The 16388-nt window shown below is 28.6% G+C and overlaps 1 protein-coding gene across 1 annotated transcript; it reads right to left on the bottom strand.

Moving 5' to 3' along the window:
• Window positions 1-446: 446 nt before the first annotated feature.
• On the bottom strand, window positions 447-15253 carry LOC113551444 (protein SCAI). Its single transcript, XM_026953691.1, has 15 exons — window positions 14261-15253; window positions 11354-11449; window positions 10485-10571; window positions 9356-9454; window positions 8731-8827; window positions 8366-8523; window positions 7293-7386; window positions 7065-7178; window positions 6484-6631; window positions 6337-6423; window positions 5573-5663; window positions 5343-5497; window positions 3059-3235; window positions 2866-2966; window positions 447-1528 (listed from the first exon to the last, which is right to left on the bottom strand). The coding sequence occupies exons 1-15, from the start codon at window positions 14365-14367 to the stop codon at window positions 1394-1396; spliced, it is 1746 nt and encodes a 581-aa protein (XP_026809492.1). The 5' UTR covers window positions 14368-15253; the 3' UTR covers window positions 447-1393.
• Window positions 15254-16388: the final 1135 nt, after the last annotated feature.

Raw genomic sequence — 16388 nt, forward strand, 5'->3', positions numbered from 1 at the left:
AGGGCCTAAATAATAAAAATAATAATTATATATTATTGATACAATGTAATATAATACATCGTGATTCCTCAAACATGTCCCCCCTATTTTTTTTTTAAATACACTTATTCAAAATCTAATTTTTGATATTAAAAAAAAAAAAACATATTTTTGAATGCTTGAATTGTTTATACCACTTAATGAGTATCTTGTTATAGTGAAAAATTATATTTTTAAATGAGAACCCTTTATTTTACTTGAAATTATTCAGTAAACCATTTATTTTTAAATTTTTAATATAAATGTTTAATCGAAATTGAAATTCAACCAAGTAATTTATAAATTATTAAAATATATATTAATCTAAGAATAAAACTCCTTAAAAATGGTTTTTCAAAAATATAAAATAGATATAATATTGAAACTAGTATTTATAATACTAAGACAATGTCTACAAATTTTAAAATTCGGATAGATTAATATTCATTACTATAATTTTTAAATCATTAGAATCCCAACTAAAACCTATAATCACAAATTTATTATCCTTAATACATACTGTTAAATAACTCAGAAACTATAGGTATGTTCGAGAATTAATTTAGATACATCAAAATTCTTAAAAATAACCTGCTGATTAATTTAAACTTTAAAGTAAAGAAGGGTGGTTTGGATTTTAAAAACAGAAGTTTACATCACCATAAAACACTTCTCAAATGATATAAAAACTATTAAGTATTCAGAAATATAGTCGTTAAGTATATTTAATAATTTAAAAATTAGATTTTGAATAATTCGATTACTAAAGAAAAGGGGATGTGGGCATCCTTAGTGAGTCATCTCATCTATGTATAAATATAATATATATATTATACCATCAATATTTAATTAGTATTTTTTTTAAATATATAATATATATACATATAAACATATATTTAAAAATATATAAATATATATATATGTATACTATATATTTTTAATCTAGATACTACTATTTAACTGAACGTATATAATATAGGCATGTAGAACAAATATTGAACTCTGGTTATTGAAAACAAAACAAATAATATGTGGGATAAACTAGACGAATTGTATCACCACATTTTACGTACGTTTGGTCGAAATCAAGATTTAAAATAGATTTAAATATCGTTGACATACATCGTATCCGAACAATTTTCACACAATATGCAGGTATAGGTCACACACGAATTTCACGAATTTATACAATATTTATAGAAACATAATATTATAATATATGGTATACTACACGCTATGTATTATAATCAAATAACAACAATAATAATAATAATAATAATAATAATAATAATGATAATAATAATTATCATTATTTTTATACTGGAAGAAGTTGACGACCGCCGAGCAATATAATAATAATAGTGGGTCGTGAAGATCATTCGAAGTTTTCGAAATGTGACAAAACGTCCAGGTGTTTGGCCAACTCTCTGACGTATTTTTTCAGAGATATCTCGTCTAAAAAGCTGGCCAAAGGCAAAGGCGGCTGACACCGCGGAAGATACTGTTCTCCCTAAAAACAGAGAAAATGTTTATTAGTTTGTAAGACTATTACTATTTATATAGGTAGGTAATACATGTAAAAAAAAAAAAAAAACAATAAAATAATAACTCAAAATATTATTCCTGATCTCAAACAGACACATTATATTTTCAATGTATCAGATACTTGTCTTTTCTATTTTATATATATTTGAATTTTTAGATGAAATATTATTTTTTTTTTTAATTTGAATTTTATTAGTAAAATTATATGTATGATAACTTATAAGTTCATATGTTAGAACAAATAGTAGACATTAGTACAAATAACAGTATTTAATCGAATAATCTATAATTATCACAGATATGAATTAAAAAAATAACTTTAAACTCTTTAATAGCATTTCAAGTTATTGCGTATAAACTAGAATTAAATACGCTCGAATTTCGTAATTTATAATAATTTATAATACTTGTGCATTGTGCAATGTAGATGGTCTAAAATATATGAAGCATATTATTTGAGTATAATATACACGCACTATTGCCACTATTATAACTAAATGTTTTTTTTTTTTTTTTTATAAACGTTGGTTTCAATATTTATTAGACTTTTACATCCGAAGAAAAATTATTTTTAGATTTTGTTGCTGAAATAACGCTAATCAATCACAGAATACCACTTTAAAATTTAAAGTTTAAATAATAATATTATTATACAAATACAAGAATAAAAACAAAAGTTATCTTGCCAAAGATATATTCATAATACTCATAGTTGTATTATTATTTATAAATAATTTGATTAAATAATAATTTAGTAAATTCATAATAAAATTATATAGGTAATACCTATTTAATATATTTTTTGATTTTTTTATTACATCGTGGATTAATAAAAGAAAAACATGTAATATATAAATGAAATGAAATTTTAGGGATTTCTAAAATTTTTAGAAATCCGTAAGATTCCGCATATTGGTATGGTGTTTGCAAAAGTTAATATATATGTATATGTTTAGTATATTCAAAAATAGCACATTTCATTATCGCAAAACATTTCCACAATGCGTATAATTTGTAGATACTGTTTATGCCAATGTCTAAATTAAAACATATTTAATATATAAGTATGTTGTATATAATATATACTTATGGCATGTGTGGTATGTAACTATACTGTACACTATTGTCTACCAACTTGTTATTTTTAAGATTATAAATATTAAATGCCAAAAAGTATAATTGTATATTTTATGTTAAATATTAACGAAAATATATAATACATAACACGAGTTTACTCAAAATGAATAATTTTACATTATTTATGGACGATAAATAAAAATAATAACATGGTCATTAACTCACAATAAATGCTCGATGATGACGAAGTACAACGTGGCAAAAGACGTACCGCAATAATAATAGCCGTAAAAAGTCGTCACCAAAGAACTGTATGTAAGACACGTCTGAAATAAAAACAATAAACAACGTTTATATATTGAGTTATACAAAACAATTATTTCTGGAATCGTATATTATTTTAACTTATTTTATTTACCTGGTTTCACTTTGCTAGTAAATAGACGGCTAGCTTCCGTGATGAATCTATCTACGTACGAATTGGCCCTCTCCCATAAATGCATTTTAACCGTTAGGATGTTACATATGAGACAAAATGCAGTCAAAGGGCTATGCAAAAATAACGTGAACAAACTTCCGTTGTGTTGTAGTTGTTCTGTTGGAAAAAATAAATATTCTAATAAAGATCACAAACCTATTTAAAATGTATAGTTTTTAAATTAATTAATATAATAATATAATAATACAAAACTATATAAGACAATTTAATATTGAAATATTTATTAGTTGACGATATTTAAACTTTATGTATTTCTAAAGGTTTATGTTGTGTGTCGAACTATCTATATATTTTGTGAATGATTTGTTTAGTCTGCTATTACTATTTTCAATCGTAAACTATAAAAAAAACTAAACAAACCCTGTACCAACAGGATTCTAAATAATAGTTTAGCCAAGTTATAGTAGAGTTAAAAACTAAAAAAAAAAACATTAATGTATATAAAAAAAGTTATACAGTTAAAAATAGAAAAAGAGAATTGTTTTCGTAAAAATGTAATGAAAAATATATTTAAGATTTGAGTGTAACGGGTTTTTTTAAATAATCAAATATTTATTTTTTTATTTATTTTGTAATATCAGTCATCACCCTTCGGAGAAGTAAAATTACTGCAATACTTGACTTTGTGGGTTGTTATGGTAAAAAATAAGATCTAGTTGATACATTTTTGGTAATTGGAAATGGAAAGATCAAAGTTCAAAAATGTTTAGTCAATTTTAAAATAATCTGAAAAAAATTAAAATCAAATATTTTTACACGAAAACGTAATGCTCACCCAAATATTTATACTAGCATAATCTATAAAATGAGATATAATTTTCAAAATATCTCGGAACTGAGTTATTTATTGAAATTTAATATTTTTGACTTGTATAGTTTTTATTTAGTCTTTTTTTATCATACAATTTTTATTTGTGGATGTAAAAACTTGAAGATAAAATAAAAGATTCCTCATAAGTCTTTTTTACTAACAATTTAAAAAAAAAAAATTATTTATAACTTTATGAGCAATTGGATTTTAAACTTCGACAACATTCAAACTTATAAATAATAACGAACTATCTTATAGATTTTTGATATAAATATTTTCTTATTATTCAAAAAGTAATAACTACAGGAATTTGAACATTTTACTATCAGGCACTTAAATTATAATTTTCTTACAAAATTAAATTTTCAAAATATTTAATGTAGTATAAGATATTTAATTGATAACGTTTTAAAATGGCTATCCTTTTTTAGTTCTTCGTATAAATATGGTTAAAAAGTGTTATTTTAGATCAACAATTTTGAAAGTTTAATAAAAGGTTTCTCATAAGATGTAGTTACAGAAACATAAAATTTTCGACTATTTTAGTTACAACTTTTCTTCGTAACATATATATTATTGTTTTCTATACTCGTAAGTACATGATTTATTTTTAAAAATATTTAGATAAATTTTCAGCTATTTATATAACGAGTCACGACTATTTATTCGCACCGTTCTGAAGTACATAGGAAAACAATACAGAGTGATTCATTTATCATAAAACACTCGTTATTTCAAAAAGTATTCATGTTTTTGAAAATATTTTTTTACATAGTTTCAAGTTATTAAAAAACAACGTTTTTATTAAAAAATTATATTTTCAAATATTTCTTATCCTTAAATTTTTTTAAGTTTTTACTTTTTTGAATGACAACATAAAGTTTTAATTTCATATTCCAAAGCAGAATAATTTTCTGAGTATTTTTATACATAAACATCGAATTTAGGATGAGTAGTTTTTGAGTTATACTTGTCTAAACTTTAAATACGTACAACTCATAAACTACTCGTTCCTAAATTCGATGTTTATGTATCAAAATACTCAGAAAATTATTCTGATTTGGGATATGAAATTAAAACTCTGTTATCATTCAAAAAAGTAAAAAAAGTAAAAACTTAAAAACGTTGTTTTTTAAGAACTTGAAACTATGTAAAAAAATATTTTCAAAAACATGAATACTTTTTAAAATAATGAGCGTTTTATGATAAAAAAATCACCCTGTATTGGTGTATGAAAAAATTAATATTTGTTTTGTTAACAGATGATTCAGAATAATAATTTAGAATTTTGATAAAACACAACAAAATTCATAATATACGTCCATTTTTATAGAAATAATATTATTATATTTTTTTATTATTAACTATTTATTATTATATCATGTTTCCAACCGTGAAGTTTATCTGGCAACTCTTGGGGAGACATGAGCACGACGAATGGATGGCCGAAATACCTCGGTATGTATTGAAAGGCAAAACTATTATCGGAATCGATAATTACAAACAATGGTTTTCTAGTAAACGGGTAAAGATCTCCAGGATATAAGCTGTTGGATGAAAAAAAAATATTTATTTTAATGTTTGAAATAATAGATTGGTTTGAACATTATACAAATTCTCACCAATGGATCTCTTTTACATGTACACCTTTTTTATTGGTCAGTTCCATTTCTCGTTTGCTACTTGCCATGATTCCTCCACAGTCATAACCCACTGAAAAACAATTGTCTATTAGCTTTTAATTACACTTTAAATGTATATCACGCAAGACACATGTAAATAATAACATATATCTGTGCATAATAAGGTACCTCAATGAATGAAGTGTCCTAGGTAATTATTTATACTAAATTAATTATTTACTATGAATAATGACAAAGTATAGAATAAAAATATCATAATATGTGCTATGTAGGCAATGCTTTATGTCACTTGGAAGTTATACGTTATAGTGATTCCGTCAATCTAGATTTCATGATGATCAAATTATTATTATTTAATTTAGTCTCGTATTGAGTTATATGTATATATACTTATTTATAATGTATTTAATATATTCTTTATTATTTTAATGTATTAGTATTTTTATTATTATTTATTATCGAGCATAATTTAAGAGTTTTACCCAGTGATAAATATTTTTTAACGTTAAAATTTACAATATCGACTGTTGATATATTGATAATATTTTTATACTTGAGTTTTCATTAAAACGATTTGAGAAATTATTAGTTTTCTAGTTTGTATAGATTAATCTACCAGGTACATCGTACATTCGTACATGATATATCATATAAACATACAAAATATTCAAAATGTGTCTTTTAGAATAAGCTATACGTATTTATAAACTTATATGTATTTAAGTTAAAAATATTTAACTTACAATCATTTACATGTTTTGAGGTTTGAAAGCATCCGTCTGCTGAAATGTACATTAGTAGCACACCGTTTGCAGGAAGCTCTTTAAAACCTTAAATAGAAAATATTAAATTAAAAATAAATTAAATATATAAAATTGATATGTTTAAACCTGTTGCTAAAAACATCATTATTTGAGTAATAGTTGGTTTATAAAGTATATATTTGTGAGGATTTTCTCTTCTTGAACTATTCACGTCATGGTTCGCCATCATTGGGTACGCTAAGGTTTTATTACTAGTTATCGAGTAACTTTTTTCCTATAAAATACATTAAAAATTTAGTCAATTGTCAATACCGTTATATAATTTATATTATTAATATGCCTATATAATACCTATAATAACAAAGAGAAATTAGTAATACTACTACACTGTAGAATCTATAGCATCTAAATGCATAGTTGTATTTTGTATATAGATTCATTAACAATATAATATTATATAGATAAAAATATTTAATGTGTTCTGTTTATCCACATAAAAATAAACTGTGTAATAAAATATGATATTGGAATCAAAAAAAAAATATCAAACTTATAAATGTCTTATCTAACATTTTGATTAATTTGATACAGGCTATTATAATTTGTACTATTTAATATGTATACTGTGCAAAATATTCCATGTATTGTTTTTAATTTAAAAATAAAACTAAATTTAATTAATTTCACGTTTGATCGGGATGACTCACAAATGATGCTCTCGAAGGGGGGTCGGATACGTGATTAACTTCGTCTCGGTTTTTTTCCCTCTCTAGCGTCTGCATCATTCTGAACATATCTATTGTCATTTCACTGAACTTGACCTACAATGAACCATTTTAATATTATAATGTGTATTGATCATTATATCATACCGTTCAATATTATTAGCTATCATATATTTTTTATAATATTATATAATTCGATTTTTTGTCTACCTGTTCCGACGCATTTCCTATAAGTATGATTTCTTGCAACGAGAGATTCATCATCGTAGATTTTTCCACCGGTGGCGTAGTCAGCGGTGTTAGCCTGTAAACATAATTTGTATCTAGCACTGAAAAAGTTTCTTTTTATTGCATATGTGCGTGTCAAACACATATAAGGAAAACGAATCATGCGTTAACACTTTTGTACGTTGTATGGTATCATTTGCGATGTAACAAATACAAAAATAAATTAAATGTTGGCTGTTGACAGAAGGAAATTGAACGGTAGGAAATACTGCAGACACGTACTGCAACCAATATTCACTTAGCTACAATGCAAATAGTATATTCTCCAAGAATTCCATAAAAAAGCTCATTATATTTATTCCCTTGAAGCCAAAAGGGGTTTTTTCTTAGAGAACTCTATGATTTCAGCTCATTTATAAAATTTCTTTTAAAATTTTTACGTTTTATGGTGTTATATTATTTTTAAATGTATTATTGAAGCCACAGTTAGGTAGGTACATCATTTTAATTTTAGTTCTTTGGTAGTTTTTTTTTTAATGATGATAATAATGTTTTTGATATAAAATCAATATACAATTTAATTATAATATTAAATATTATGTTATATCTCCATAATTTGTTTTTAATTTATAAGACATAGGGCATCATATTATTTAGTTAAATATATTAAATCGATTCAAAATAAAATACATGATATATTATATTAATTGAGGTATTAGGTTTTTAAATTCTTTAAAATAGTTAAAAAATTTATGTTTATTCCGGATTCTTATCATATGAATAATATATCATAGGCAATTAGCTTTATAGTTTTAATTTTGAGCTAATAGTTTTCAAAATAGGTCTTAGTTATAGATATTGAATAAGTTATAAAAACGAGCTAAAAACCTTTGTAGCTGGGCAACAACCTATTACATAGGTAAACACAGAGCATGAATACGCAAAGTATGTATATTATATCAGTGTATCGCGAGGTTACTGTATGAATATAATATTATATTATGTGTTATATACTTATATCCTTATATCGTATTTAGTTAAATTATATTGTTAACCTGTGTGAAAGTATGACACTGCTCTGATCAGCGTGTAAAACATTTACAATACTATCAGCTTTTACGAATGTCTTGATTTCTTCCAAAACTAAAGACCATTCCAACTGGTCGTCCGGTTCATATGTACTCGTGTAGTCTACGATTTGCTTGTCGAGCTCCTAAACATAAAGTACACAGTCACAAATTTATATGATATAAGAAAAAATACGTGTGAGTAAAAAATAAAAAACAAAACGATGCTATTCGAGTAAAATGTTATCGATTTTTTTTCTCTTCAATAAGCGTATAAAGCGAACGATACTATAAGAACTGACTTAAAATATTTTCATATTTGGTATTAATAAAAATGATTGCTTTATACGTACAGCCAATAATTCGCGAATGGCTCCTACTCTTCTTAGCAACAGACACACCACAATAAACCTAGCGTAGTACCTCAGTTTTTTTACCATTAGATCAGATCTGAAAAAATAAAATTGATAAATTAATATCACTAAATTATATGATGCAAAAATAGCGTCATGTTGTACAAATTAAATTTAATAAGGTTCATATATTGACATATTGTTATGACCTACAGGAAATAATATTATGTCTGATAAAATAATACTTCTATTTAACAAATATAACATTAAAACACTAATGGGTTTTGAAAATGAACCATTCTATTTACGGTATAGTTGACATTAGATTTATAAATATTATTTGTCATTTCATATAACTATGATACATAAATATATTATGCACCTACTTGTCATTATATGTATATATTATCACTTTAATGTAAGGAAATATTTTAAATTTAAATAGTTAAAAATAATGAAATAAAACTTATACTATACGTTTTATTCAATGCATCTATTATTTATTCATTTTTACGATAGGATATTCGACATAAATATTATAATTGATGTAATTAGAATACCTTTTGGTATTACTATTACTATTGTTTATTATTTGATAATTATAAATTAATTTATTGTAACTTACCTATCTTCCTGAGATACTCGAGAATAATATTGTCTTCCTCTTATTGCCGAATAAAACGAATACGCTTCGTTCAAATTGTTCGTATCGCTGGTTCTAAGGCTAAAACGAATTATTTAATTACATTTAAATTATTCCATACAACATACAATATACGTCTAATGGAGAAATGGAATAAAGGATTAATGATTAATGGATATAAGAATAAATTGTAAATAAATGTGAGGGTTTTGTACAAACCTATATAATATAATGTATATATTAAATTAAATTTTTCACGGATCTCGTGTACCTAATGAAAATTTATATTATACAATGGCCAAAGAGTTTTAAATCGATAAGTGAATTGTGTAAAAAAAAATAGACCCGTCACGCTCGAGAGACATGCCACGACACTATTGTTTTATACTTGAAAACTATACCCCAATCCCTTAAAACTCCCGTTAAAATAAAAAAAAGTAAAAACCTATGTACAGGGTGTAATAGAAATAACTGACATGTGTAAATGACTAACTATATCATAACTTTTATTCTTGTAAATTTGTTTTAATCAAGATATTATATTATTACTATTATGATTTATAAATTTAAAAAAAATACGTAATATTGATAAGAACAAAAGTTATTAGTTTATTACACAGTTAGTTAAATATATTTGTTAACTATTTCTGTTACATCCTATACATATAAGCCGACAAGTCCAAGTATGACCGCGCTTGCATCGATTTTACGTATTATGTAAAATAAGCTATATAATGGAGTGACTGCCATACATTATAATAGGGTACCTATATGTATAAATAATATATACATTATAAACGCGTAATAGTGTAAAACGGTAGTTTTTTCCCCGAGATCACGTTCAAAAGTGGATAATATAATTAAAACCCTAGACCGATAATTTATAAGAATTACCCACAAAAACCTTGAGTAGAACCTAGCAATGTCGAATTCAAAATTAATTTAGGTTACCAGTTTTCCATGTAGGGGATGTCATCCTGTATAACGTTGGCTTTTGTACGATTTTTTTTTATCTTTTCACCACGTTAAGTTATAGAAAGGATCAATAATTATGGGCTCATCGGATAGTGTGACATTTTTATGCCTGACTGAAAAATATGAATATACTCACTAGTAATGATAATACAGTTGACCTATTTTCGAGGCTATTTCACCTATTTGCCATCGCTTTAAGCCATACTTTGTATCCAACACTTGTCTAAAACAAAATATTAAATATTAAAACATAGTTAGACTAGGTATATAACTTAAAAGGTGTGAATAAATATAATACTAGGTATATTAATAGTCACAATAATTTAAGCTGCACAGTATAACAGTACAACAAATTATCTTTTATTCTTAAACTTCAAAATATATCATCAAAAAACTGTTAACAAAATACCAAACAGTATTGTCAAAAGTAAAAACGAACGAAAAAAATAAGGATTAAATTGTATAATATTTTTTGTTAAACATTGAACACACGAAAGGAATATTAAATTATAATAATAAATTTGCATACATTATACCATTGTACGTGTGATTATTTGGTTATTATGATAGGAGTTTCTAAATAATTTATTTGCTTTAGATAAAAAAAAAATTTAAAAAAAATTGAGATGAACGTTTTACATTTCAAAATTTTTGTAAACAAGGAAAAAAATGTATTTTTCTTTTCAATCGTAATCGTATATTGCTGTGTACAATTAAGCGATTATACGTAATGTATATTAAATTTATAATTAATAGTTATTACTTTATTAGTTACTGATAAAAATGTAACGTCAAAATAATTAGACTATGAAAAAACAAATTTAAATTTAATAGGTAGCCTGCAGTATTATAGTGCAGTAGACCGAACAAAACGGCTTGACGGACAAATCCGCCTGATGGTCATCCCTCATGTAGCATATATATATACGACCAATTATTATAATAATTGTGCAGCTTAAATGTAAAAATTATATAATAATTATATAATATATATTTACGAATTACCTATGTTGCTGTTGAAACTTCCAAAGTTTCGTGTAAACGTCGAAAGTCTTTCCGAAATACCCTTGCCAGATTTTTTGACCGCATTGTGGAAGGTCTCTGAAAATATGATTTAAAATTAAAAATTAAAATCTTACTAGGAACCATTTTACTAACGTCTAGAATAAAAACAATACACAATTAGTGAGTATCACTAGATCAGAAGTATTTTTTTTTTTACTAGGAATAACTCACAATAGCTTTTTTTATAATCGCAAATAAGTAATATAATAGATTCTTTTAGGGTATTATTAATACACATACTGCAGTCTGCAAGTGGAAAATAATAATATTTTATTTTTTTTAAGAAATATTTATAATCTATAGTACACATTAATACTGATAGAATAAATAATTAACTAATTCAATTATAAATATTGACGTTTTGACGTTTGGAGAAACTACATTACAAGTTTTGAATTCAAGCGCTAAAATATATATTTTTATTTTATTATGATTTGTTAGTTGTAGAGTGACATAAGCTAAAAATATCAAAAGAGATCCTTGTATAGTCGAATTGCGTTTAAGATGTGAAGTTACTCAAGTTAGGTTAAGTTATAAAGGGTTTGTAAATGAGTAGAGCTTGGATAGCAACGGATTTATGTAGACTAGTATAGTGAAATGAGATATATTCTGTATAGTTGAATGTTTGGTTAAGAAGAGTTTATTTTTCTTAAATATTTTTTAAGTGAGTGGTTACTATAACGTCGTAGGTTATGTACCATGATGTACCTGTTACCAAGAGTATATTCATTAACTGAATGACTTTGTAATGTTAATATTAGATTTGTTCGCTGTATCTATCCTAGTATCGAATATTCAGATATACCATACGGCATAATAAACGATTTGTTTATAGGTTACATAATTTTGGTTTATAGTAAGTAGACATACTTGAACATTGAAGGTTTTTTAGCGTATGGAGATCTAGCCACCTAGAAGACCTACTAAACGTACTTACCTAGCCTAACCTAAGGTATGTTAAACGATTAACGTTTACATGGGCGCCCGCAGAAAATTTATCAGGGAGGGGCATAATGAAATCAAACACCAAAAAATACATTAAAAAAAGTCTATTCCTTGTAAATTACAACATTTTTTAGAATTATATGAAATCAAATATCAACCCCACACACTAAATTAAAAATATCGATGAAATGTTTATAAATCAAAATAAAAGTTAAAATGTTCAACATTTTATTTGAATTTCAGGGGGGGGGGCAAAAGTCCCGTCTTGTCCCCACTCCGGGCGCTCATGAACGTTTAGTAAAAATATGTTGTGCCCACCATTTAGTAATAAACATATACCTAACAAAATAATTTTTTTCTATTGGAAAGGAAACATATAATTATATAACATTAATATAATATATAGGTACACAGCACTGATCGTAATGAAGAATTTAAATCACTGGAATGTCGTTTTAAGTTGACGTACTTTTCTAATCGTCTTCATTTACTATTGTAAATACAATTGTACAAATGATTAATTAGCGCTTAGTATCTATACAATTATTTTACATACGTATAAATCGTATCATTCACTAGTTATAATCTTTTGAAATATGCGTTTATAAGTAAGTAATGTCTACAGTTGATTTAAAAAAAAGATCCTATATAGGTTAACACGCTGTTAAAACTTAAGTATTTAGTGAATAATATGATACGTGTAAAACTAATTTAGCACGTGTGGGATAAAATCGGTTTGTAAAAAAACGTTTACCTCTCTAGTAAAAATCTGAAATTATGTCAACATTCCCGGATTTATGGAAAACGGAAAAAATCGAATCCGTGCATACTCATAACGATTTATACAATACGATTATACCTGCATACAAGACACCCGGTACGTGACTCGATGGTTTCGTTCTATTTTTTTAAACCCTTCCACGCATACACACACAAACACACTATTACCAACGACTAAATCACGTCCCACGTTTGAATATAATATTCGTAAGACCATCATTTCAAAAAACGCTAAGCACGAAATAACGTAATCAGAGTAATGGTCGCTTGGTAACGTACTAACGGTATAGTATTTTGTTATTTAAACAGACAAGTGTGTACATGTGTGTATGTATCTGTGTTTTAACTGTTTTTAAACAACGTGAGCACAATAGGTATAAGCTGTACAATACGCACATAATGCCATACGATGACGTAAATACAATTTAATATTATTATCATAATAATGACGTAGGTACTAATAGTATTATACTCGGAAATGTATTTATATTTTTTAAACCTACTCTGTATAAGTGAGCGCGTTGAAATAATTATCGATATCAATACACGGTACGATATGCATCGATGGATCCATTGGTAGTGGAGAGGCTTTACTGCCCCCTCCTTTGGACTTGTTAGACGTCATGCATTTATTAATATATAAATAAATACGTGATATATCAATAATGCGTAGTTATGCACTAAAATTATTATGTTCATATTTCTTTTTTAATAGAACCCCCCCCCGTATGTTTGGTGACGTGCTATTTCAAAAAGTAGTATAACGTCGATTATTGGATCGCGTATATAAGCGTGACGTATAAAACATAAAAATGCGAAAACACCAGTCTTGTACGGATATGACGCATACTCGTGTTGAACACTACCCCTCGCGAGACCGCGATAAGAATTACTTCTATCGATATAACATTATAATATTGTATTGCAGTTAACCGCGCACAGGCAAAATATTATACAATCATCACGAATTGTATAATTATAAAATATTATACGTTTATTATATAGATATATGACGACGGACGCGTTTGCACAACGTCCACCATCGACGCAATCCGATTCAACTGGTTTTGATATAGTCAATCGCTGGTATCACATATAGGCGCACCATAACGCATCACTTACCGGAGCCCGTTGAATAGCTGCTTCGACTGTTCGAGCAGTTGACAGAACTCGACGACAATCTTCCGCTCGTGGTCATCCATGCTGGCCATGGTTGCGGCCACGACCATAATTATCACGTACACTGGTGTCGAGAGACGAACTTCTGTGACGGTACAAGCCACCACCGGCGATCACCACGTCGCCGCATCCGCCGCCCACTGCACCTTCGCCGCACAGTGATGATCGTCGTCACCGTCGTCACCGTCGCCGCCGCCGCCGGAGCTCTGCAGCAGCAGCAGTGTTCTCACGTACTAGCGGCGGGACGTGTTCGTACGGCCGCAGCGCGTGTGGACGACCAGTAAGTCCGTCCCGTCGTCTGACAGCAGCAGCAGCAGCAGCAGCGGAGCCGCGTCGCGCCCGATTTGGTCGGCGGTTCGGCGCGGCGGTCCATGTCGGTCACCGCCGACCAAACGACCGTTGCACCTGCACCCGCGACACTGGTACAATACGCGATATTATGACGATATTATTGTTGCAGGCGGTGCGATGTGCAATTTAATATTCTACGCTAACCATCGCGCGATCGACTGTTATTATTTTATGTTCAAAACGTGCGGAGGTTAATGGTTTTGTCGAGGTGTATATTATATTTATTATACGATCGTATTATACTCACGCGAGACAAGCCACGGGCGGTTGCAGGGGTATTGTAGCCGATAGTGGTGCAACCGTGTACACTGTCGTCGGTAGTGTGTGCGGCGAGCGAGCAACGACGGCGATCGCACAATCACCGATCGGATAGACGCGTCTCGTGGGCGGCGGGGGATGTATTTAGCGCCGTATCGCCCACGCACGTGTACGGATCGATGTTCGGCTGCGGCGCGCGCTCGGTCGGCGTTCGTCCGCGTCCGGCGAAACAACGAAATGTAATCTCGGGGCGCGGTGGCACGCGTTTTGCGGGTTTTCGCTAGTGGTAGCAGTGCGTTGGTTGAGGGGGTGGTTGCGTTGGCGGACTGGAGACGGCGCTCGCGTCGGTCGTTTCAATTTCGGTAGCGGCGCGGCGTAGGCGGTGAGCGGACCACGACGACGACGCGTCTCGTCGGCCGAATCCACCGCGCCGGCTTCGACGCATAAGGGTTGCGTCGTTATTGATTGTACTGCTACCCTCCCGCTTACCAACCTCCCGGTCGACGGCTGCACCGCAACAAGAAGGGTTGAATCTGGCCGGCGCGGGGTGCCGCCACCACGGCCGACGGATGGCCGTGAACTTTTTGCCGACCGGCCGACGACGGCGGCGGCGGCAGCAGCGACGCGCAACGCACTGGTTTAGCGATGTCGGCTATTAATGCGAAGCATGTGATACTTACAGATAGCGCGCTTTGGTTTACCGCGCTAATAGATGTCGACACAAGTTATGATTTTTATTCAAAACTTTGTTTTAAAAAAAACTGTTTTTATTACTATATTTACCATCGGCGAGTAATTTATTGTTAAATTAAGTAAAATAAGTTAAAACTTATAACATCGTCACGCATCGAGTTCATAACGATATTATATCTGAGATGAAAAGCCGGCGCTATAAAAAATATTGACCATACAAAATAAAAATATATAAACTTACGTAGGTAATTTTAGTAGTGTGGAACATAAGTAAATTATAAGTTTGGTGATCGGTAATAACAGAAATGCAAACTTTTTTATTAATAGAGAAAGAAACATTCAACCTACAGCTCAAATTTTAAATAATTATTTAAAAAACAAATTAACATAATTACAATACAAGCTCACCGATTTTTGAATAAAATGTCTGAAGTCATGGAAGAGATTATTAAGTTATAAATATCTAGGTATACCAATGAACAGATTACGAGCTAAGAAAATTATAAAACAATATTCCTGATATATGAAGTTTATAACGTTATATTCCTATAAGAAATAAGAAGCATATAGATGGTTAAAATATTTTATTACTACACAGTATTTTAAATTTCACCCAGTTAATACCAAAACACCAAGATTACTAAATATTGCTATAATTAAATCAAATAAATGTAAGTAATGAAATATCACCAAATAATAAATTATTATTACACTAACTTTTAAAATATATGCATTTCGTCAATAATAAAAAATGTCCATATTATAATGC

This window comes from Rhopalosiphum maidis, chromosome 2 (assembly GCF_003676215.2).
Source record: "Rhopalosiphum maidis isolate BTI-1 chromosome 2, ASM367621v3, whole genome shotgun sequence".
NCBI classification, from domain to species: Eukaryota; Metazoa; Arthropoda; class Insecta; order Hemiptera; family Aphididae; genus Rhopalosiphum; species Rhopalosiphum maidis.